Below are 27,042 nucleotides of genomic sequence, written 5' to 3'. Positions count from 1 at the left end.
AATAGATATTTACACCCCAAGGATTGATATTTCAGCCATTGTGGGTCTTTTAAAGAGAAAATAAACTAATATTAAATCATTTCCTAATTCACAGGAGACTAGACAGCTTTTTCTTTTCACTGTTAAATTTCCCAATTTCCGCATTTTCACGACGCAAAATTTCCCAAAATGTCTAGGGTCTTTTTCCCAAAATGGGCAGAAAAAGCCCTGAGTAATATCAAAATTGGTAACAAACTGTGATTTAAATAGAAGTAACAAATCATGCTTTATTCGCAGTTTAATCTATGGCATATCAATGCGCAACTCTTTCAACAACAGTGTTATGAATGGGAGAAGTCACTTCTCCCAGTTTTCAGCCTACTCTCACTAGGCTGAAAACTTTGGGAGAAGTGACTTCTCCCTTCAGTCAATTTAGGGGGAAGTGGGGAGACTTTAAGGAGAAGTGATACTTTCGTAACACCTGATACAAAAACTATGCCATAACACACACCTCAGTTTATATAGTTTATATTCACATTCAAACTGATTGCTATAACTATATAAAATGTTCATAAAAAATGTATCATTTTTGGCTCAGCAAAAGTGTATTTGTCAATGTCACATAGTTTATCTCCAAATAGCATCTAAAAATGAAACAAAAAACCAAGACAGCTAAGGATTTGAAACAATCAAAATGACTAATAAATGACCTGTCAATATAGTAGGGGGACGAATCTTATTTTGGTACGTTCGGGATAGGGTACGAATGTCACATTCAGCTATGCTGTTATTTACTTGTCTCTGGCTAAATAATTTTAAATATGCTGACATTTAAGAACCAAATGACATTTAAATCACTGTCCTTGATGAAAACTTTACCAATACATAATGGGAGGTTGAGAAATTAACTCGGAAAATTGTTCTGACAAAATGGCGATCTCGCCGATATTTTTGACATCGTAAACAGGAGAAAAATACTGTAAGTATTAAAACTCTACATAAAGCAAAAAAATAAATATGTTTTTGTGTTTACAAATCAATTTTTTATCATGAACATTTCACGAAAACCAATTAAATATTTGGTGATACGTCATGTTATTGATTTTCTTAGCGCCACCTTGCCGATGGCCCGAGATGGCTATGACCGTCTGCTCCAAAAACATCAATGTTTAAAATGTCTGGCATTGTTTGTTCAATACATATAACAATTACTTTTTAACTTCATCAATGCTTGACACGATTTTTCATAATTATGTCGCCTTTTCTATCTCATATTAATGAACGTATATCATATTATCAGGTTCTTCTCAATGTACATTGTGATTGGTTAACTTTCAATAGCTCCGCCTACCGGCGATGTTTTGGTAATTGGATGACACGGCCCAATTATCGGATTAGGGGATTACCCTATGGCTAATTGCGATGTTTTGACTAATGGGACAGTGGCCAAATACTCGCTGATTGACAGATTTACAATGTGTTAAAATTTCGGCGAGGTCAATGTCGCTTTGATGACACAAATGGGCGATTTATTTGTTTTATTTATCATCAAAGGCGGCTCTGTCAATGAAAAGGGCACAGCGGGGCGTTTGAAAAGGCAGCAGGGCGCCATAAAAGGGCAGCGGGGCGCCCCGCCACGCTAATTATGCTTAGCTGGAGCACTGCATATGTTCAAGGCTGTTGCATACTTATAACTTAATGTGAAAATGTAAAAAAATACCAATAAATGAATGAACAGTAGTGTTTTTTTTTAATAATAAGCACATTCATGTTCTAAACAAACAACATTGGAATATAACTGTGCATATTATGGCATATTTCAGATTTAAGTTTCACAAAATCAAGAATAGATAATTGGCACATCTTGTCTCACAGTCTCACCAGAATATTGAATCATCAGAAGGTATTATTTTCAGAGATTCCCATGTTGAAAGTCCCATAATACCATGGGAAAATTGGGTGACCGAATGAAATTGTTTGTTTTTTATGCCCCCGAAGGTGGGCATATTAAAATCGCACCGTCCGTCCGTCTGTCCCTTGTTTGGACAGATTTTAAAATAACTTGCCACATGTGTTTGACATACCAAGACGACGTGTCGCGTGCAAGACCCGTGTCCCTACCTCTTAGGTCAAGGTCACACTTAAGTGTTTATTCACAATGGAATGCTGCATATAAAGATATAGTGTATAGGTTGTCATGTCCGGGCTGTAACTTTCCCTTGTATGGACAGATTTTAAAATAACTTGCCAAATGTGTTCCACATACCAAGACGACATGTCGCGTGCAAGACCTGTGTCCCTACCTCTAAGGTCAAGGTCACACTTAGATGTTTATTCACAACAGAGTGCTGCATATAAGGACATAGAGTATAAGTTGTCGTGTCCAGGCTGTAACTTTCCCTTGTATGGACAGATTTTATAATAACATGTGTTCCACATACCAAGACGACGTGTCGCATGACAGACCCATGTCCCTATCTCTAAGGTCAAGGTCACACTTGGGTGTTTATTCACAATGGAATGCTGCATATATAAGGACATAGAGTATAGGTTGTCGTGTCCAGGCTGTAACTTTCTCTTGTATGGACAGATTTTAAAATGACTTGCCACATGTGTCCGACATACCAAGACGACATGTCACGTGCAAGACCCATGTCCCTACCTTTAAGTTCAAGGTCACACTTAGTGTTTATTCACAATGGAATGCTGCTTATAAGGACATAACTGTGTCGGTTGTCAAGTATGGGTGCTATTTTTTTATGTTTCAAGGCAATTTAAAATAACTTGCCATATGTATTTGACATGTAAAGGCAAGATCAACTTTTCATGTACTGACCTTGTTCATAGGCCAATGTCACAATCGGGGGCATTCGTCACATACTGTGACAGCTCTTGTTTATTACAGTATTGCTATCAACTATTTAAATGCTTTATACCACTTGTGCTATTGTTAGTTCAATATATTTTATCATCTTTGTACATGCAGTGCTTTACTATTTTTTCCCTGTATTACGTTTTTTTGGGGGGGTGGGGCGGGTTTCTCAGATTTTGACGGTAGTGTCATATACACAGTGATTGACGATATTCTATTGTCTGTGGTGTGTGATTTCTATTTATAGAATTTTAATGGAACCCAAAATGAAATATATTTATTTCAACATTTTTTTCGAATGATTTATTTTTGGAGATGATACCAAATGAAAGCAGAGGAAATAAAAACATCTGGCATTTTCAATTTGATTTTTAGCTCCACTGGCCGAAGGCCATGGAGCTTATGTCGTCACAGATTGTCCGTCGTGAGTGCGTGCGTGCGTGCGTGGGTGCGTGCGTGCGTAAACTTTTATTTTAAACGACATCTCCTCTGAAACTGATAAGCGGATTTTGACAAAACTTCACAGGAATGTTCCTTTGGTGGTCCTTTACCAAAATTGCTCAAATGGTTCCGGTCCATTGCACAATATGGCCGCCAGAGCTAAAAATAGCAAAATCTTTAAACGACATCTCCTCTGAAACGGTTCGGCAGATTTTGATGAAACTTGACAGTAATGTTCCTTGGGTGGTCCTTTATTAAAATTGCTCAAATGGTTCTGGTCCATTGCACAATATGGCCGCCACAGCTAAAAATAGCAAAATCTTTAAACGACATCTCCTCTGAAACGGATAGGCAGATTTTGATGAAACTTGACAGAATTGTTCCTTGGGTGGTCCTTAACCAAAATTGCTCAAATGGTTCCGGTCTGCTGCACAACATGGCTGCCAGGGCAAAAAAATAGAAAAACCTTTAAAGAACATCTTCTCAGAAACCGATGATCAGATTTTGATGAAACTTAACAGAAATGTTCCTTGGATGGTCCTTTATCAAATTTGCTTCAATGGTTTCGGTCCACTGCACAAGATGGCCCCCAGAGGTAAAAATAGAAAAACCTTTAAACGACTTCTCTTCAGAAACCGATGATCGTATTGCAATGAAACTTGACAGAAATGTTACTTGGGTAGTCCTTAACCAAAATAGCCCAAACAGTTCTGGTCTGCTGCACAACATGGCAGCCAGAGCTAAAAATAGGAAAAACCTTTACACCACTTCTCCTCAGAAACCGATGATCAGATTTTGATGAAACTTGACAGAAATGTTCCTTGGGTGGTCATTAACCAAAATTTGTTAAATGGTTCCAGTCCACTGCACACCATGGCTGCCAGAGCTAAAAAATAAAAAAAAACTTTATACGACTTGTCGTCGAAACCGATGACCTTTTTTCGATAAAACTTGACAGAAATGTTTGTTTGGTGCTCCTTTACTCAAATTACCCAAATCATTTCGGTCCACTGCACAACATGGCAGCCAGAGCTATTAAAGTAAAATTTTTTTTTAAATAACTTCTCCTCAAAAATTGATGATTGTATTTCTATGAAACTTGACGAAAATGTTCGTTAGGTGGTCTTTGCTTGAACCTTTTGGCCAGTGGAGCACAGGCACTGATGTGCCTCTTGTTTTCTTAATGATTCTAGTGGTAGGTTTGTAAAACGTGGAATATAAAGTGGCGTTAGATTGAAACTGTTTGTTTTAAATGACTTGCTGGTGGTTTGTCAAGACTTTGTGCAAAATAGGTTATAATTTGATTTTGCAAAGAATATAAACAATTTTTCTCCCCATCATATCAAAGATAAGGTGGATATAGAAGAGTTGAGGGACTGCTTTGTTTAGAATCGGCTGACATGAATAGTGTGAAATGCATCATCTCTCAAGCTATTTTAGTGTTCTTGTTGATATATTTTTGACCTTGTGTCTTAAAAGTTTGATTTTTCTCATAAAATATTGTGCTGTTGATGTAATTGTTTAATATTATTTCGAAGCAATTAATCTTAATTACTTCAATATCGGCATACTTGATTGTCTATAAATACTGACTGATATAAAATAAGTGCTGAACTCATCATTAAAGCAAACCGGAATTAAAGTGAAGATGTAACCTAAATTCAGTAATAGATATAGATAAGGCCAAATATTTTGTTGTTTTCAGGGTTACATCTAGTCCAAAAACAGTAAGGGAAGGGAGGCTTATTTTTATCTGTTTTTTCTCTCTTTTTTATTAGGCTATTATTTATGTAAGAACGTAAGAATGTTTTTGTCATTATTGGATTATGGCCTTAAAGTAATCAGTATATCAGAAGCAGTACATTTTGAAACACACACACCTTTTTTTTAAATCTTTATTTTATGTTTTTTTTTACCAACAAACTATAATAATGGTAAAAGTCGGGGCCTATTTCTTAGGTAGGGCTGGGTTACCCGAATCAGAAGTGTTTGTTTTTAGGCCTACTTGACACAAGTATTTTAAGTGAGCTGGAAGTTTCAACGAAGTGAAGTATTATATCATTGATTTATATACATATGAACAAACTGTAAAATTACAATGTATGCAAGTTGTGTCAGTGTAAAGTGATCATGACGTGTGTTTTTTGGCATGCATTTGGAGCTTATATCCTTAAAAAATCTGCATATAAAAGTGATCTACATTAAATTCATAAGAAAACAGACCAGTACAGATAGTTATCTGAAAACGGCAATGATAAAACTCTGACATACTTTGTAACTGGTGCATAATAAAGGCAGGACATGCCTAGATAATAGTGTTTTGCAAGTATGTGTTTTTTAACAGTGATGGAATGATTAATGTTTGATGTTGTAATGTTTTGTTAGCCTGGAGTAAGTTATGTGAGGAAGTGGTTGACACTCTGAGTGACAACTTGGCTACTGCTTTATTAGATATGTAAGGCAGGCAAAAGTAAAATGGATTCTTAGTTATATATGTGAAGGCCTGAAAGAGGTGTGACACTTCTTTAGATCTTTACATACATTGCATAAAATACAAAACTGAGGGGAAAAATATGAGAATTCCATTTATAAACGGCCTTGTGAATGTGTTTTGTGTAGTTAAATATATACATATTCTGACAAGTCTTTCACAAGTTGGCACAGATACAGATTTCAGGTAACATATTGAATAGAAGGTGTAAGCTTTGACTTCAAAGTATATGTTAGTGTGTTTGTTTATACCTCTTATCCAGTTCTTTCAATGTCACATGCAAAAAAAACTTGAAGCGAGTTTTAGAAATGTTATCAGTCAGTGCTGTTTCTTAGTGGTGTTTGTTTTATAATGCATTGATAGCAGAGCATGGATGTGACAGTGATGAATACGAAGTGAATAGAAACAGCCACCAACAGTGGTTTCTGAGACTGAATACTTGATAAATGGACCTGTTGTTGGAAGTGGATTTTGATCAATGGTGTAATGCATGGTGACATTTATTACCTGTGATAGACCTGAATTGACCTTGATGCTACTGGCTGTTATACAAGAGGTGCTCACCAGGGAATAGTTATCTCATGATATTTGCTGCTCAGTTTATTGTTTTTTGGTGACCTCTGGTTTGGGGACAAGTAAAATCTCTGGATTTTGCAAGTGTACATATCCAATGAAAGGGTTAGCTATCCAATGAAAGGGTTAGCTATCCAATGAAAGGGTTAGCTATCCAATGAAAGGGTTAGCTATCCAATGAAAGGGTTAGCTATCCAATGAAAGGGTTAGCTTTTTGGATAAACTTACTCAAGCATATTTGTGTCAGATGGTGATACAAAATAGTTGAATTCTAAGGATAACATTAAGTCAAATATTCGAAGTAAGGCTAGTGATTGAAGTCAATATGTTTGAATATGTACATTTGTCTGCTTGACCATATAGAATGATGCCAAACACAGGTAGTGAATACAGAGGGAGGGTCCCTGGGAGCTACCCTGCCAACAGCTTGAAGAAGTCTGTGGCTTTTGAGCTGAGTTCCACTCGAGTTGCGCCACAAGTATCAATACCATTTGATGAAAGTAGCGGTTGTTTTCTGTCTGCAGCAGGAGTAAATTACGAACTAAACAGTAGGCCTGAGACACCTCCAATTGGCACTAGCAAAGGCACATTTCTGCCAGTGACTTCGAAGGGTTTTGATGTACATTCTCCACAAATGACACCCCCAGCTTTAGTGAATTATGAGACAGGGAATAGTGCATTTCTACCGCCATCGAATATGTCAATTCAACCGATGACACCACCCGCCAGTATGAACTTCAGTGGTAGCTCAAGCTCTTTTATTATGTCATCAAGTGCTGTTTCCATGGAACTTACTGCCAGCACATTTATGCCACCCAGCTCACTCGCCTATAACCTGCCAGCTCAGTTTCAACCATTCTGTGCAAACTCAAAACTTGTAGACAGTTTGCCAGGAACTCCAGAGCCCATTTTGAGTCCTCCAGGCTTTAAGCGCATGTTTCCAAGATCATTAGCACTGGAAATGAAAGGCCCTGGGGCATATCGGCAGTATTCACTGAGTCCAATAACTGTAGAAATGGAGAAGTTTTTCTCGTACCCAACTATGTCAATAACATTCATGCCATGTGTGTGTGTGCCAGACTATCCTGTAGAGGAAGGCAAGCCGAGGAAGATCTGCCGAAGATGTTCAATTGCCCCCTCTTCTGACAGGTAACTTACCTAGACTCCTAGTTAACTTTCAGTTGGTATTAAACCCTTAAAGTAAGACCTACTGTTTCTTTTTAGCTCTACTGGCCAAAGGCCAGAAGAGCTTATGCGATGGTAATGTGTACATTCTATGTGCGGCCTTGCGTCTGTAAACAATTTCTTATGAACACGATACAGTCTTTAGTTTTGATTGTATCTCGATGAAACTTGTACAGTTGTTAGATATCCATTAGAGCTCGGGTTTTTTTTTGAAAACCAGCCTGATTCGCTCATGCATGCCTAGAAAATGGGCCTTGAAAGTTAAAAAAAATGCTATTTTTAGCTAACCTAGTTTTAGCCAAGTCTGCATGAGCAAATTCTATTTTTTTGCCAAGCTTACATACATGTAAAGACAATTCTAGGAGTAAAGGGAGACAACTTGCTTTTTGGTTCTGCAGTTGATTTTGTGAATTACTCAGCATTGTTCTTGTTGAAAGCCCAAAGGCCATTTTTTAGCTCTAAGTGTCTGTAGTTGTGAATGTTTGTTCAAACTATGTCCCTGTGGTCAGTACTGGCCATGCCCAGGGGTTCACAGGTTTGGTAAACTTAAATTGGGAAATGTCTGAAAATCATTTTGTCTGTTCGCGCATCCATCTCAGCAGAATTGCTTTTGTATGTTTGTTCAAATTATGCCCATGGGGTCATTACTGACCATCTCCCGGGGTTCACAGCTTTGGTATACTTAAATTAGGAATGTTTGAAAATCTTTTTGTCCGAACCAGTTATGCAGACACTTGCTATTTTGAATAAGGCACAATTTAGTGGTCTACTACCATGGTTGTTGAAATTATGACCCTGGGGTCAAAACTGGCACTGCACTTGGGGTCACAAGTTTTCTAGAGTCTTTTTCAAGAAATTTTTCAAAATCTTTTTTGATATTTGTTGTGGAGCATCATATGATGACGGTCAAGCAAAACAGTTGAAAATATGCCCCGGGGCCAAAGCTGGCCCCACCCCTTTTGACCTTCTTTTTGATTTTTAAAGCTACAGCAATGATATTTAGACCATGTTTACAATTTTGTGCATGAGCATCAATGTTGTCCTTGGATGACCTTGACTTTGACCTTTTGACCAACTTTTTTATTTTTAAAGCTACTGAAATTTTGACCATTAGCATTTTTTTTGTTAGATGACCTTTACTTGGCACATATTAAAATAGTTCATGCAACTTACCTGCTTACAACACTTTCTGTACTCAGATGTTGAACTAGAAACGTTCTCAGGTAACCCAAACACAAAATGTGAACTATATGTCTGTTGCCATTTACCCATACATACATGCTCTGGATTAAAAATGACCACAAGAGCCATGCCAGTAGAGCATAGGCCCTTATGGGCGTCTTGTTTTATCCATGCGACCCACTTTGAAATTGCGTAGAGATTTCAGCAAGGAAAACATTATATCCAAGTTTGAACCAGTGCCTACCAAGATATGGTCCAGAACAGGAAAATATCAGACAAAAGGACAGACATCGCCAAAACATCTCCCTCCACATCAGTTTAGAGCTGCATGGTCACATAATCAGACATGACCTATTTGCAGCTGCATGGTCACATAATCAGACTGTCAGACATGACCTATTTGCAGCTGCATAATCACAGATCATCAGACTGTCAGACATGACCAGTTTAGAGCTGCATGGTCACAGCTCGTCAGACTGTCAGACATGACCTGTTTGGAGCTGCATGGTCACTGATCATTAGACTGTCGGACATGACCTGTTTGCAGCTGCATGATCAAAGATTATCAGACTGTTAAACACGACCTTTTTGCGACCTTTTTGCGGTGGATGGTCACAGTTAATCAGACTGTCAGACAATACAAGTTAGCAGCTGCATGCTCACAGATTATCAGACTGTCAGACATGACCTGTTTGCGATGAATGGTCACAGTTTATCAGACTGTCAGACATTGCCTGTTTTGGAGCTGCATGGTCACTGATTATCAGACTGTCAGACACAACCTGATTGCTGTGGATGCTCACAGATTATCAGATTGTCAGACATGACCTGTTTGCAGCTGCATGGTCACTATCATAGGTATAGAATAAGAAAGAAATCCAAAATAATCTTTTTGTTCCAGTAATGTTAAGTTGTTGGTTAGATTTTAACGAAAAATGATTCAACTTTATTTTCCCCATTTTTATACCATGTGGAGATGATTTGATTGTCTAACAGTAGTGAGCTGAATATAGTAGGCACTTTGGCAATTTGGTGTGCCTGTGTTTGTGCCTCAGGTTTTGGCCATGCTTTCCGGGATTTTTAAATAACTTGAGAAGACAGCTCTGGTTGATGATGAGTATTTTCCCATGCTTATAATTGTTAAATGGTTTCAACTCATTTACTTACGAACGTTTGCACCCATGAACTTCATACTTGGTAGATGGCCCAGGGTTTGCGCTCCATAACTGAAGATTTTTGGGTCGACAAACTTCATACCTGGTATGCCAGTAACGACAACACAATGGGGGAGACAAGCGCTTTTTCAAAAAGGCAATCCCTAGTTTTGGTATACATGTAGATTCATTTAGGGTTTGGTTCCAGTTAGAGTTAGTTGTGAAGCAGAAGTGAGTTTCTTGGTTTCCCTTATTTGCTATAAAAGCTTTCATCAAGCTTCCTGTGCATGGAATATATTACATGGGGATGTTGCTTCATATGCCATGTTGTTTGAAGAACTATAACATGGCTATTAATTACATTCACAATATAGATTCCTGTCAATATCAGGCATTTTGTCATCGTTTCTGGAACAAATCAGCTGGTATTCTGTCAGGCCATGGAAGATATGTTGGCAAATTTGTGATTCCATACATGTATATTCTAGTGTCTGCTACACTAGCTGATGTATCACCGTTAAGTTTTATTTTGATTTGGACCTTTGATTGTTTAAGTGATAAAGACTGACCACATTGAACAGAGTAATTCATGGAGTGTGGTGTGTATGTGGTTATATAGAAGTAATACAATGGTTGACAAGGAATAAGTTGATGCATTAAACATCAGTTTTATAAAAACATACTAAACTTCATATTTTATCATGCAACATGGAAACTATTGAAAGCATTGTTCTGCAATTTATGAACTAGTCCCTAAGTTGGAATATTTCAAAGTAATATCAAATATAGTCTGCGCCCTTTTGTGCGCCGACTAATAAGCCATGCAACAGGAATGTCATGCAGCAGGTGATTCTTAACATGATAGGATGTTTTAGTTTGGCTTAATTTAAAAGAAGATCAATCATAATGCAGCATGATGGTTGCAATTAGAAGCAATAGCAAAAAATGTCTCTGAAATCACTGATTAATGCAAGCATTTATTCAAACACTATGTCATAGGAAATATTTAGAAGACATTTGCAACACAGGAGATGGGATGTGTTTTTCAATTCAAACCTCTGGTGAAATGGTGTCATCTTTGAACCTGTGTACATTACTGTTAACTTGCAACTAGGTTATTTGGACGTTTGATAGTAGGAATTTTTGTTCAAGGGTTGAACATTTGATAGCTATCATGCATATTTTATTTTCGAACCTAGTTCTAGCTGTGAAATAGGGAGAAGTTCTGTTGCCACCTTGTGTCTCAGTCAACTGTTCATAATAAGGTATCCCTGAGATCCCTAAATGTTTAACAGAAGTTTGGCAAACATTTTGAAAATGTTTTAAGTTCTTATATGTTTTCAAAATTGCTGGTTAATATGTTCTGATTAGATTCAAGATAAAATTCATCAATGAAAGGATAAGTGATAAATGTGTGAAGTGTGGACTGGATTACTGCATTTTTTTGTAAAAACTTGCAGGATTTATTGATGTAAAATCCATACACAAAAACATTTCCTAAAAAATCAAGAATAATTAAGAGTTAGACAATTACGTGCAAGTGAAGAATACTTGGAAGAAACAAGTGAACTATGTGTCAAGACAAAAGTACGTTACCCCTATTGTGTTTCTTGTACAACTTTTTTTTAGATTGGTCGGAAATTGGTATCAATAAACTACTGGAGAGAGAATTTAGATAAGACCAGTATGGTTTACTTTATTACTGGAAAGCTGTCTATAAGAAGAAATGCTAGAAATTTAGAATTGTTCCAAAAACTTAAGGGAATATTGTTAAACGGGATAAAACTGGTTTTATCTAGTGAAAAATGAAAAATTTGAATATGAATGTGCGCTGATTTTGTTTTTTGATGCTTAAGTAACTTCCATGCAACCTTATAGGTGAGGCTTAGATAAGGTTACAATTAAATGTTTATTACACTCATACATATTGACTTGAAACCTTTTTTTTTTTGAAAAGCTTCCGAACATTTTCATTGTGAGTGATTTCATACAGGTCTTATGTGCTGGTAAAACACTCAAAGTGAAAAAGTGGTTTGCGGAATGGCTGCAAAGTTATTATTGAATGTGGTTTACAAGATGATTATGTGTCTGTTTCGTTGTTACAAGGAAGTTTTATTTTTCAAATAACTCTTACTACAAAGTGTTATATAAAATAAAAAAATAAAGGATTAAAGCAGTACGTGTGTCAGTCCCTTAAGGAAACTCCTTAACAGTTTAAATGTGGAAGTGCATATGGAATATTTAACATTAGTGAGATAAGCTTCTGAAATTATATTAAAAGATAGCATGCACATTCATCTATCTGGTTGAAGTATGTTAAAGGGAAGTGATACTATTTACATGGTTTTGCTTATTTTTTTGCATATCCAGGAGTAGGAGTTTGTAATTATAAATGATAACCATAGCATGAGCCAAGAAAACATGGAGGCTAAGGTAACACATATTACAGAGTGGGTAGATAAAGGCATATTTTCAAAAGGAATTGTAATTGATAGAATAAGGTCACATTTATAAAGGTGTGTTTACATGCAGAACCCATGTTTGAAGTTTGGGTCATAATAAATATAATGATGCCCGTCAAAACCCACGCCAGCTCAAGTTCAAAGACAATACTTATTATGTCCATGGTTTGATTTTTGCATTTTGTATTGTTTTTGCTTGGCCCAAGGTCAAGGTCACAATACCAGGTCCAGGGTTTGAGCCCACTCACTCATTGAAAGAATGCCATGGGACTTGGATTATGTGTTTCACCCATCAATGGAAAGTGCAAGTATTCCTTTTCTATGTGGTGTTGGAATGTTGCTGAGCAAATCCTACCTTTTCATGGCTCTCTCTCTTTATAGTGTAGGTTAATTGCTGAGCATATCCTACCTTTCGTGGCTCTCTTTCTTTATAGTGTGGGTTAATTGCTGAGCATATCCTACCTTTCGTGGCTCTCTTTCTTTATAGTGTGGGTTAATTGCTGAGCATATCCTACCTTTCGTGGCTCTCTTTCTTTATAGTGTGGGTTAATTGCTGAGCATATCCTACCTTTCGTGGCTCTCTTTCTTTATAGTGTGGGTTAATTGCTGAGCATATCCTACCTTTCGTGGCTCTCTCTCTTTATAGTGTGGGTTAATTGCTGAGCAAATCCTACCTTTCATGGCTCTCTTTCTTTATAGTGTGGGTTAATTGCTGAGCAAATCCTACCTTTCATGGCTCTCTTTCTTTATAGTGTGGGTTAATTGCTGAGCAAATCCTACCTTTTCATGGCTCTCTTTCTTTATAGTGTGGGTTAATTGCTGAGCATATCCTACCTTTCATGGCTCTCTTTCTTTATAGTGTGGGTTAATTGCTGAGCATATCCTACCTTTCATGGCTCTCTTTCTTTATAGTGTGGGTTAATTGCTGAGCATATCCTACCTTTCGTGGCTCTCTTTCTTTATAGTGTGGGTTAATTGCTGAGCATATCCTACCTTTCGTGGCTCTCTTTCTTTATAGTGTGGGTTAATTGCTGAGCATATCCTACCTTTCGTGGCTCTCTCTCTTTATAGTGTGGGTTAATTGCTGAGCATATCCTACCTTTCGTGGCTCTCTTTCTTTATAGTGTGGGTTAATTGCTGAGCATATCCTACCTTTCGTGGCTCTCTTTCTTTATAGTGTGGGTTAATTGCTGAGCAAATCCTACCTTTCATGGCTCTCTTTCTTTATAGTGTGGGTTAATTGCTGAGCAAATCCTACCTTTTCATGGCTCTCTTTCTTTATAGTGTGGGTTAATTGCTGAGCATATATTAACTTTTCATGGCTCTTTTTCTATGTAGTGTAGGAGTATTGCTGAGCAAAACACACTTTGATAATTTTTACCTGTTCAGGTGAGTTAATTGGCAAGAAAATAAATAAATTCAAATGTTCTACAATTTTATTGAGCAATTTCTTAGATTTCATTTATCTACTTGTACATTTAAAGAAAAAAACAAAACAACATAATAATTTGCACAAATAACACATAAAAAGACATAGAAATGGACATTTTACAGCACAGGTAAATGTCGGGTGTGACCTTTTTTTTTTGAAGAAATCTTGAAGCTTATTTTTGTTGACAATTTTTGATGTAGCTGTTCATTGTCATCACAATATGATTTGATATAAAGAATATTGTTAAACTGAACACTTTTATATACATTTTAAAGTTTTGAATGCTTTTATTGACACATTTTCTCTGCAATTACGTCCATTGACTCCAGCCGGAGGCATTGAAATGTAACCTTACACATTATCAGTCATTTTTTTCTACTTGAGGTTCTTCTTTGTGTGAAAGTCCTTGAAACACTGGTTCACACAAAGTGCAACCTGGCACTCTGGACACCAAAATGATGTCATGACACGCTTATGTCCATCCCAATCCTTCTTCTTGTGGTTACAAACCACACAGTCGCGTAGGGGCCTCGCTCATTTCGCACCTTCCTTGGCTGGAATATACTCCGGGAAGCACCTGGACACCATTTTTGTGTTGGAATCTCCCCAAGGACTGGTTGCCCTCTTTTAACCTGCCTACATGCCACATCCCCAGCTTCTTCCAACAAGGAACAGACAATGGCAGATCTGAACTTGTCATGGTCCAGTTTCTTCTCGCCGACAGCAAACTTCTTGTATAATATGTAACTGTTGACAAAAGTCATGTTGACAAGGTAGAAAAATAACTTTCTCCACCATTTCTTAGACTTTCTAGTCAGGCAGTTATAGTGTCCAAACTGATCCAAAAGATCCACACCACCCATGTGTTTGCAATAGTCAACAATGCACTTAGGTTTCTGGACATTATCACCAGTCCGATAATCACGTTTTTCCAACACTGCCATGTTAGCCTCATGGAAATTCGTCAACATAGTAACATCCCGCTTGTCTTTGTAGCGCATGGCCAGCAGATTATCCTTTCGGCGAAACACAACTTCACCTTCATTCAATTTACGCTTACTCTTGATGGCCAAGGGTGTACCAACTCGGTTCACTCGTAATGTTCCACATGCATATGTTTCGGAACTTTCAAGTTCCTGAAATTACCAGGGGACATGTAATAGTTGTCCATGTATACTTTATGGCCTTTATGCAGCAACCCACACCTGGACATCAAGTTCATAACAATGCATGTAGTTTTGGTCAGGTGCTGAGTCTCTCCTGTCTAGGCCTCATAGTAGTCCGGGGCATGTCGATTTTCTTGGCGTCCTGCTTATATGTCGTAACTCAAGCAGTATCCACTACCTGGTTCACAAACAGTGTACAGCTTTACACCAAACTTGGCAGGCTTGTTCTTATTGTACACCTTTATATTCAATGGACCCTTCCAAGGACAAGTTGCCTCATCAAAGCTGAGGTTTTCGTCAGGGGTGTACACCTCAGAGAAGCGCTGCATTGTCCGGATAATCATTGGGCGGATCCGTCTCAGCTTATCCGTCCGATCTTCATCAGTTGAAATATGGAAGTTGGACAGGATATTTATGAATCTGTAAACAGACAATAACATTCATTGATTGTTAAAATTATCTGTTATTTCATAGGTACCGTTACACTTTCTTTCAGACAGACAGATATTGGGGATGGCAGACATTCATTGCAGCTGGTGGTACCTGTGCATATATTTGTACATTTCTTTTACAGAAATATAGTTTGTCATGTGTGTTTGTCTTATTACTTGACCTTTTGAATAATTGTTGAAACTATTTACAATGATAAACCAACAAAAAGACTTTGATAAAACATATGACTTGTGTTTTTTTAGCTCGTGTATTATCTGGAATAAAAAATACACGTATAAAATTTTATGGCACAAACCTGTCCCTTGACATATATCTGGAGAAGAATGGAGTTTCTGTGACATAATCTGTAGTCCAATAATCACCTAGGTCTAGTCCCATGGCGATGACCAGGGCGAAGAAGACCTTCATTTCGCTAGGGGTGACGTCCTCCCATTTCCTCTTTCGACTGTGGATTGCCAGTTCCTGGTTTGTCATCCGGTTTGTTGCATATGCATTGGTCTCATTACACATGACTTCAAAAAAATCGTTGTCAATGAACAATTTCATATAGTCAATGGGATTTTGCGAGTCCATCTCAACGTTTATCGTCCCACCACCATTGAATGGCATCACAGTTGGAAAGGTTTCATTTCCAGTCCACCCTGCTTCCCTATCAGCCTCGATCTCCACGTTGTTTTCTGGCCCAAAGACTGACAATGGCGTCTCTAGAAGAATGTTGTAGTTTCTTCGTGGTCGAACAGGGTCAAAACCATCGAAAGAATCATCTGAGTCATCGTCACTATCTAATAAATTGCCAACAAATCGGTCATTGTAAACGTTGTCTTCTGAGTCGGAAGCCATTTTTACGGATATGATTCACTGCGCATGTTGTACTATTTATATCGCGGAAACTCGCGCATAACTACAATAAATGTAAATAGTTATTGGATAAAGTTTTACATAAGGCCAAATAAAAAAATAGGTATGTTTCAGGTTACCCGACCGACCCTATTTTTTCCCGCCGACCCTAACCTATTTTTCCCTGAAAAAAATGTGATTTGGGTACAAAAAGCATTTGTTACGAAATGTATGTACTTAAAGTTGACAATATTAGAGTATGATTTCTGAATGTATTTACCATACTTTACCTTAGAGTTCGGACACCTTAAAATAATTAATTTTTCGCTCTCCGAATTCATAAAAAAAATAACCATTTTTACATTTTATCTTCATGTCTGGTAAACCTGCCTTTTTTCTTCATGTCTGCATTTTACCACTTATTAATTTATCGGTAGTTATCAATGGTTATTACGCCTATAAGTGTGACTCCTTCATTAAGTTAATTAAAATCCCATTCAACACCATTTTATACATGCATTGAAATGAATAAACACCTTTTATGGGCTTCAGATCAAACAGTCACATTGTGTGACGTCACATAACTCTCAGTTATACCCACGAGGATCTCATGGAGAGCATGGATATTGCTATGCAGGATTAATGTGTCTGGGTGGTGTTTTTGATTGTAACTTAAGTATTGCATTTCTAACTTTAATTCATCACATTAAATAGTTACCTGTATCATTGAATGTGTTGACTTTTATTGTTCTATTGATGTTTCAATGAGTATTACTGTACCATTATTGCTTCATAAAGTCTACATTAATAGTGTGGTACAAGTTTCAAAGTTTATTGGCGGATCGTTTTACTAACATGTCATGTCTGTGTTTTCTTAATCTCTTGATTGCCCTTGTTGTTTCTTCAATCTTCCATTAATTATATCACACATCCTTTTCAACAGGCAATAAATCGTTTAGGATGGGTAGTAACTAACTAACTTATCACAGTGATGTATAAAGATCAATAATTTTGATCTGTGAGACTTAGTAACTGTAAGTTACAATCGATGTCCTTTGGGTGTCCGAAAATTAGGTACTGAAATTAATTATTTTTGAAAATAATAATGGATGTCCGAATTTTTAGATTGTCCGAACTCAAAGGTGAATTACGGGTAGTTTGTACTTGTGTGGCAGGTTTATTTCAATTCTTGAACTATATTTTCTTGTCAGATACAAATGTGTCAGATACTGACTTTCGGATTGATATGTCAGACTTAAGTGTGCAATTTTGGCAATAAAACCTGCATGTTTCTTGTTCTTCAAACCTGAACCCCCAGGTCCTCTTGACAGCATTGAGGTTTCCTTGGCTGATGGCTTATATGATAAATTTGCTGTCCCACTCTTCATGTAATTATGTTACAGGGAAGTTAGCATTCTACAGAGGGTGATTGAAAGCAAAAGGGTGCATAAAGAAAAGTAAAACCGTTCCTGGAAAGTCTTAAATAATAGCAGAGTGGTGTACCATAACTTAGTTGAAATCCAACCATCATTGTCAAAGTATTTAACCAGACAAATACAGAATGTTTCCTTTGAAGCATGGAACATGTTTAAAAACTACTGATAAATCTGAAAATTGATGACTTTTATTTTTGTTACTTTCTGAGTCAACAGTTACTGAAATCAATATATAAAAAAATATATAAAAAAAAAAAAAAAAAAATTCCGACCTACCTACCCTATTTTTTTTGGCAGCGTTACCTGAAACGGACCTATTTTTTTTATTTGGCCTAAGCATACATCAAGGCCGCAACAACTTTAATATCGGGAAATTAGGTCGATTGAGTTAAAAATAGCTCATGAAAGAGGATGTAAACAGAGTCACTATCAAGAACGACATATGATGCGGCTAAAGGGTCAATCTCTATGGCTGGACCATTCAAATGTATCCAGACCCGGGGTAATACTTAATCTCTAAAGCTGAACCATTCAAATGTTTCCAGAACTAGGGGAATACTTAATCTCTAGGACTGGACCATTCAAATGTATCTAGATCCAGGGGAATACTTAATCTCTAAGGCTGAACCATTCAAATGTATCTAGATCCAGGGGAATACTTAATCTCTAAGGCTGAACCATTCAAATGTATCTAGAACAAGAAGAATACTAAATCTCTAAGGCTGGACCATTTAAATGTAATTAGATACAGGGGAATACTTAATCTCTAAAGCTGAACCATTCAAATGTATCTAGAACAAGGAGAATACTAAATCTCTGAGGCTGAACCATTCAAATGTATCTAGAACTAGAAGAATACTAAATCTCTTAGGCTGGACCATTTAAATGTAATTAGATACAGGGGAATACTTAATCTCTAAAGCTGAACCATTCAAATGTATCTAGAACAAGAAGAATACTAAATCTCTAAGGCTGGACCATTTAAATGTAATTAGATACAGGGGAATACTTAATCTCTAAAGCTGAACCATTCAAATGTATCTAGAACAAGAAGAATACTAAATCTCTAAGGCTGGACCATTTAAATGTAATTAGATCCAGGGGAATACTTAATCTCTGAGGCTGAACCATTCAAATGTATCTAGAACAAGAAGGATACTAAATCTCTAAGGCTGGACCATTTAAATGTAATTAGATACAGGGGAATACTTAATCTCTAAGGCTGAACCATTCAAATGTATCTAGAACAAGAAGAATACTAAATCTCTAAGGCTGGACCATTTAAATGTAATTAGATCCAGGGGAATACTTAATCTCTAAGGCTGAACCATTCAAATGTATCTAGAACAAGGAGAATACTAAATCTCTGAGGCTGGACCATTTAAATGTAATTAGATACAGGGGAATACTTAATCTCTAAAGCTGAACCATTCAAATGTATCTAGAACAAGGAGAATACTAAATCTCTGAGGCTGGACCATTTAAATGTAATTAGATACAGGGGAATACTTAATCTCTAAAGCTGATTACGATTCAAATGTATCTAGAACAAGGAGAATACTAAATCTCTGAGGCTGGACCATTTAAATGTAATTAGATACAGGGGAATACTTAATCGCTAAAGCTGAACCATTCAAATGTATCTAGAACAAGGAGAATACTAAATCTCTGAGGCTGAACCATTCAAATGTATCTAGAACTAGAAGAATACTTAATCTCTGAGGCTGGACCATTTAAATGTAATTAGATACAGGGGAATACTTAATCTCTAAAGCTGAACCATTCAAATGTATCTAGAACTAGAAGAATACTAAATCTCTAAGGCTGGACCATTCAAATGTAAATAGATACAGGGGAATACTTAATCTCTGAGGCTGAACCATTCAAATGTATCTAGAACAAGAAGAATACTAAATCTCAAAGGCTGGACCATTTAAATGTAATTAGATATAGGGGAATACTTAATCTCTAAAGCTGAACCATTCAAATGTATCTAGAACAAGAAGAATACTAAATCTCTAAGGCTGGACCATTTAAATGTAATTAGATACAGGGGAATACTTAATCTCTAAAGCTGAACCATTCAAATGTATCTAGAACAAGAAGAATACTAAATCTCTAAGGCTGGACCATTTAAATGTAATTAGATACAGGGGAATACTTAATCTCTAAAGCTGAACCATTCAAATGTATCTAGAACAAGAAGAATACTAAATCTCTGAGGCTGGACCATTTAAATGTAATTAGATCCAGGGGAATACTTAATCTCTGAGGCTGAACCATTCAAATGTATCTAGAACAAGAAGGATACTAAATCTCTAAGGCTGGACCATTTAAATGTAATTAGATACAGGGGAATACTTAATCTCTAAGGCTGAACCATTCAAATGTATCTAGAACAAGGGGAATACTAAATCTCTAAGGCTGGACCATTTAAATGTAATTAGATCCAGGGGAATACTTAATCTCTAAGGCTGAACCATTCAAATGTATCTAGAACAAGAAGAATACTAAATCTCTAAGGCTGGACCATTTAAATGTAATTAGATACAGGGGAATACTTAATCTCTAAAGCTGAACCATTCAAATGTATCTAGAACAAGGAGAATACTAAATCTCTGAGGCTGGACCATTTAAATGTAATTAGATCCAGGGGAATACTTAATCTCTGAGGCTGAACCATTCAAATGTATCTAGAACAAGGAGAATACTAAATCTCTAAGGCTGGACCATTTAAATGTAATTAGATACAGGGGAATACTTAATCTCTAAAGCTGATTACCATTCAAATGTATCTAGAACAAGGAGAATACTAAATCTCTGAGGCTGGACCATTTAAATGTAATTAGATACAGGGGAATACTTAATCTCTAAAGCTGAACCATTCAAATGTATCTAGAACAAGAAGAATACTAAATCTCTAAGACTGGACCATTTAAATGTAATTAGATCCAGGGGAATACTTAATCTCTGAGGCTGAACCATTCAAATGTATCTAGAACAAGAAGAATACTAAATCTCTAAGGCTGGACCATTTAAATGTAATTAGATCCAGGGGAATACTTAATCTCTAAGGCTGAACCATTCAAATGTTTCTAGAACAAGAAGAATACTAAATCTCTAAGGCTGGACCATTTAAATGTAATTAGATACAGGGGAATACTTAATCTCTGAGGCTGAACCATTCAAATGTATCTAGAACTAGAAGAATACTAAATCTCTAAGGCTGGACCATTTAAATGTAATTAGATACAGGGGAATACTTAATCTCTAAGGCTGAACCATTCAAATGTATCTAGAACAAGAAGAATACTAAATCTCTAAGGCTGGACCATTTAAATGTAATTAGATACAGGGGAATACTAAATCTCTAAGGCTGGACCATTCAAATGTATCTAGAACAGGGGGAATAGTAAATCTCTAAGACTGAACCATTCAAATGTATCTAGAACAGGGGGGAATACCTAATCTCTGAGGCTGAACCATTCAAATGTATCTAGAACTTGAAGAATACTAAATCTCTAAGGCTGGACCATTCAAATGTATCAAGAACTAGAAGAATACTTAATCTCTAAGGCTGGACCAATCAAATGTATCTAGAACAAGGGGAATAGTAAATCTCTGAGACTGAATAATTCAAATGTACCCAGAACTAGGGGAATACTAAATCTCTAAGACTGAACCATTCAAATGTATCCTTATCAGGAGAAATACTAAATGTCTAAGGCTGAACCATTCAAATGTACCAGTGGAATACGAATTATCTAAAGCTGAACCATTAAGTCTATCTGGAAATAGATCTGTTTGGTTTAAGGTTCTTGTTAACATATTATCTTAATCAAAATTGATCTCTTGTCAATACTGATGGGGCTTTTTGTAAAACAGTGATTACATATTTATTTGTATTTTTATCCCCCGCCTTGAAAAGGCGAGGGGATATAGTAATGGTAGGCGCAATTCTGTGTGTGTGTGTGTGTGCGTCCGTCCGGCCCACATTCATTTCTTTGCATCTCCTCTTACATTTCTCATGCAATTTCTACCAAACTTTCACAGATTGATGATCATGAAGTGAAGCAGCGCATATTGTCGGGCTTTCCCGATTCAACCATTTTTGAAAGAGTTATTGCCCTTTGCTTATTTTACATTTAAAATTGGTTTCTTCGCAACTGCTCTTACGTTTTTCATGCAATTTCTACCAAACTTTCACAGATTGATGATCATGAAGTGAAGCAGCGCATATTGTCGGGCTTTCCCGATTCGACCATTTTTGAAAGAGTTATTGCCCTTTGCTTATTTTACATTTAAAATTGGTTTCTTCGCAACTGCTCTTACGTTTTTCATGCAATTTCTACCAAACTTTCACAGATTGATGATCATGAAGTGAAGCAGCGCATATTGTCAGGCTTTTGCAATTTGACCTTATTTGAAAGAGTTATTGCCCTTTCTTAATTTTACGCATTTCTTATGTTCCTGAGAAACTACCCTTACCATTGATTGGCTTTCGTTACAAAAAAATGCCCCATGAGGCGGGGGAAATAGCTGTCTGGGACCGCTCTTGTTGAAATAGGATTTATAATATTTTCATGGTTAAAGAATATCTTGTTACATACTTTTGTGCCATTTTGTGTGAGGAATTTGTAAACAAAGGAGCTATTTCTGCAAGGGCTTAGAATTGTATACGTTAAGCATTCTATGACCTTTTGATAAATATATATTATGTACGATATTGTTACAATGAAATTTCCTATCAATTAGTATATAACCCATCAACATTTTTATGGAGTTAATCGTGTTATGATAAATGAGAAAATTGTGTGATATGGTTTTAAAAGATAACGCAGTAGTTATTTATTTGAAGATAAAGTTAAATTTATAATTATAAATCCATATATAAACTAGCTACAGAAAGTTGCAGGGATGTTTGTTTCACTGATTCTGTTCCACTTTTTTAAGGACAATTAGCAGCTTTGAACTCAAGACAGATTTTGTGACTTTTTGAAGCATCTTCAGATGGCTTGCTTAAGTTGGCCATTATGTCATTAAGGAAATATTTCACGAGCATGGCGGAATCGGGAAATATCCCTGAGGCTGAAGTTGTGACTATTCCAGTAGTCAGTGTGGCATTGCATCATTCAGATGTTACTACAAACAAAGCATCAAGTTCTGGTGATAATTTTAAGCTGAAATGTTTCGGAAATTCAAACTTGAGAGTTACGAACACATCACAGGGAGTGAATAGCATTGTACGCTCAGTGGGAAATGAGACAAGGGGGAGAATTGTGTATGGATTCCCTAACTCTTCAAACCAGGAGTACCTCCATAACCGCAGGCTTTCACATAACAGAATCACAGCTATGTAAGTGTGGGCTTTATCATAAATAACATGTACATTTAAGTTTGTGGTATGATTTAAATTTTATCAGTGATAGATTGTAGCTTTTTTTTTTTTTTTTTTTTTTTTTTTTTTTTTTTTTTTTCAGATTCGTACATGATTTATTCAACAATATGCATTTTACATAGCATAGTATGACATTACATAATACCAATTTACAAGCATGCTATAAGAATGCAGTTATGTTATTTATGAATAGTAATTGAGATACTATGAATGTAGAACCAATCTAAACCAAAAAAAAGACTGGGGAAAAAAAGGAAGGAAAAGAAAAAAATCACAAAACATGCATGTTAATGATCTAATTGTACAAATGAATAAAACAATGTATCGAAATGAACAAACAACTTTTGAAAAATTTTGACTTTTAAATTTTATCAGTGATATATTGTAGCTTGAACTTTAATCATTTTGCCTTTTAAGCAAATTAAGAAAGGTGTTTGTCGATCCAGGTTCATTTGATAAACTTGAAACAGTCCTACATAATTTTCATGCATATTGATGTTAAAATTTTAAAGGCAGTAATTGTAATATTAATTTTAATGCCTTTCTAAATGATAAAACCTTTCCCCAGCATGATGATTATGATAGAGAAATGCTCATGTTGGTAGTATTTCTAACTAGATCGAGTTGTTAACTTTTGAAATATAATAATAGACCATTTTTAACTGATATATCATTTTGTGTGTTTCTCCATTTGGATTTGATGACAGAAGGACATCGTTTAGTGGATAGTTATAATTACAATACATGACTGACCATACATTGTCAGCTGGTAAACAATAATGATTAATACTATTAAAATGACATCTTTTATGCAAAAAAGCAGACATCACTGTATGTATGTATTACTGTTATAGAAAATTAGGATAGACATAAGATTTGTTTTTGCATAAATGCAAATGAACATAATGATACTGTGATTAATAAATGGGAGTAACGTCATTACATTTTTATGCACTTTAATTTGATGGAAGGATTGTTGATTTTTAAGTTGATGGATATTTTAAGGTACAGATACATGTTTTGTTGTGTTGATCCAATCTCTAGCCAATCACTGTGCAGTTGACCATTCCATAAAAGTGTGTGCATGTAATATAGTATTTACATGTTACAGTAATAGTAGTAAATGCCCTTTATGTCAAATGAGAAGGATTGAGCACACATTTTGGACAGGTATTATATATAATGCAATATTCAACAGTGTGCTAATGAATTAGCTTTTTTGCGAGCGTTTGTAAGCGAGAATGTTCGAATAGACTTTAAAGGAAAGATATCATGCGCTATAAGCTGAGGTTATAAGACCTTTGTTTTATATTCGAAAGTTGTAGCAAATTTATGTCATGACGGTTTGACGGTAAATTAAAGATGTTATATCTTAACAAAAAGACAGCATCTATGTTGTTCACTTAATGAATTTGACAATGGTTTATGTCTTTTATTTAGACATACTACATCACGTTATTTTAATTGTGAATCAGTTTTAAGGAAAGTGGCTTGTGTAGATGGGTTTTAATGATTCTGGTATACATTTGACTTTGGATAAGGACGTAGAGGTTGTGAATGCCAAGTAAATACTCTTAAGAATACTGGTTTACAAGCAGTGTGAGAGTACTTGAGGATATTTCAGAAAATACTGTGTGAGCACCTTTGACTTTTTTAAAGCTGACTTCAAATTGTGTTATTGCACAACTATGGAAGAAGGAGATGAGTACCCAGTCAGGAGGTTCTCCCTGCAGGAGCCGAGGTCAGCTGTAGGAAGCACTCCATTACCTCCAGCCACCCCTCCACGGAGACGACACACTGTCACACAGGCTCCTATGATTGGTAGCTTGGAGTGCCAGCACAGGCCAAGATATGTTAGAACAGTACCCAGGTACTCCAGTGACGATTATTTCCAAGAAGAGTCTCTCTTGCCGGGTCAGCAGTATGTCCATTATTCTCCTACACATTCACATTATCAAGGCATGACATTGAATAGACCAGCAGTTTCACACCCTCTGCGACCAGTCCAGGAGGTACAGCCATTTTACTCCACCCCAGTTTTCAACATGAGAGGTTCTATGGTTCAGCAAAGAGCTCAGTCAGGTCCATTTTTTTATGAAGAAATGTTAAGTCCAGCAGAAGAGTATGCATTTTCTCCAACAAGAGATTCTTCAGAAGTACAGGGAATGCATGAATCTGTGGCAGGGATAAGATATTCTCCAAGAATGCCCTGTAAAAGCATGTGGCCATCTGGAAGGCAGTGCTCTGACCCTATGATGGCGGAAGAGTTTATGAGGTATCAGCCTCAGGCTGATGTAAGCCCTTGTAGTCTTCAGTACAACCAAGTAGGTCAGCAGGTTGTGAAACAGAATGCCCTTTCCATGAACCAACTACATTCTATATCAGTTGGCGGACAACAGTATGTACCAGTTAATTCTTTCAGTCAGATGCCTGTAGCTTTTCAGAATCCAAATACAATGGCAGAGCAAGGGTATGACACACAAACATACCCCGGTGTTGTTTGTGAAACTGCTCAGATGAATGAGCAGCAATTGTCAGCTGCTATGCAACCTTCCATTCAACAGTTTGGACAGAATGTCCAGATGGTGCAACCAATACAGCAGCATGAGTCACAAATAACTCAAACCAATCAGCAACAAATGATTCAGCAGTATCAGCAACAGCAGGTGCAGCAGCTGAATCAACCAGTTGTTCCCCAGTCTGATCTTTCTTGTCAGGGTGAGCATCAACCGTCTCTCAAAGGTATGGTAGGGCAAAGTTCTGGAAAACTTGGAGATGAAGATGACATACCTGCTTGGCAAACACCGTATGTACCATTAAAAAGAGTTAAAAAAACTGCATTGGTTTCTAGTCCGTCTGAAGAAAATAGGCTTAAAGTTCCAGAATTAGAGAGAGAAAATAGTTCTGAAGATGGAAGAGTTGGTGAATCTATCATGAGAAAACATAGCTCTGGATCAGCCTCAAGCTCTCCTAGATTTAAAAAGAGGGTATCCTTTGAGGATGATCCTATAAATAGAGTAAGGTCTTTCAGTGCTCAGAGCGTGACCTATGAAGGAATTGGTCATGTTGGCAACAATGAAAGGAAGTTGGATAGAAAAATAAGCTACGAAGAAGAACCACCTAAACGGTTTAACACATTGAAGATATTAAAGGTAGAGAAAATGTCAGATGGTACTGGAAGGCAGGATGAAGTATATGATAGACAGTACAGTATTGACAGTATTGGGAGCAATGAGGTCTTCAGTAAGGAAACACCTGAAGAATGCAACAATAAGGAAGAAGAAAATAAGTTAGCCAAAAAGGATAGAGTAGCAGTTCTAATCAAACAAGAGAGTGAACCAGGTTATGTGTTGCGGAGAGGTTCAGATGCAGTTTTGATTGCAAAGACAAAGAAAGAGAGACAGGAGGAGAAGAGGAGGCACTCTATGTGTCCGATGACAGCCTACAACCTGCGGTGAGTGACATATCGCATAATGGTGGTGGGGGAAGATACTGGGTGTTGGGTTCTATTGCTGATGATGTGACATATATGATGTTGGAGCTTAGGCTTGTCAGATTGGCATTTATAGTGGTTTGTACAACATTCTGCTGCCGGAGCTATCATGTGGTGTAATGAATTACTCCCAAAAAGATTAACCACAATTAATAATATTGTTTGAATATTTCAAAAGTGATGAATAAATGTCGAAAACAAAGGTTCTTATGCAGGATATCAAGTTTAATTTGAACTTTATTTTTGGTCTTCTAAACAATAAAGACAAAAAGCTGAGCCAAAAATTAAATGCAGAATTTCTACACTTTATTTTTTGGAGGATGCAATCTTAGGTTATCCTTACATACATGACAAACAAGTCGTGCAGAGCTGTCAAGGAGCTTGTTAATTATACCACCTTGAATCGTCAAAGAATTTGTATGTTGACTGTGCATGCCCCTGCAATAGTCTTGGGCTACAAATCTACAAGGTCCCTGTGAAATGCCTGT

General features: G+C 36.6%; 1 protein-coding gene across 2 annotated transcripts in view; it reads left to right on the top strand.

Moving 5' to 3' along the window:
- The window catches only part of LOC128219531 (TSC22 domain family protein 4-like), a 71,871-nt gene that overhangs the window by 5,612 nt on the left and 39,217 nt on the right, over nt 1-27,042 (top strand). Inside the window, exon 1 of one of the 2 annotated variants that reach the window (XM_052927345.1) lies at nt 24,423-26,515. The exons of the other annotated variant lie outside the window; for it this stretch is intronic. Within the exon in view, the coding sequence (XP_052783305.1) occupies nt 24,750-26,515 (1,766 nt within the window). The 5' untranslated portion in view covers nt 24,423-24,749. Of the gene's footprint in view, nt 1-24,422; nt 26,516-27,042 lie in introns of those variants that run through there. 2 annotated transcript variants of the gene reach the window in all.

Source organism: Mya arenaria, chromosome 15 (genome assembly GCF_026914265.1).
Source record: "Mya arenaria isolate MELC-2E11 chromosome 15, ASM2691426v1".
Lineage (NCBI taxonomy): Eukaryota > Metazoa > Mollusca > Bivalvia > Myida > Myidae > Mya > Mya arenaria.
The sequence above is the reverse complement of the archived record's forward strand: the minus strand, read 5'-3'. Positions and strand labels throughout refer to the sequence as shown.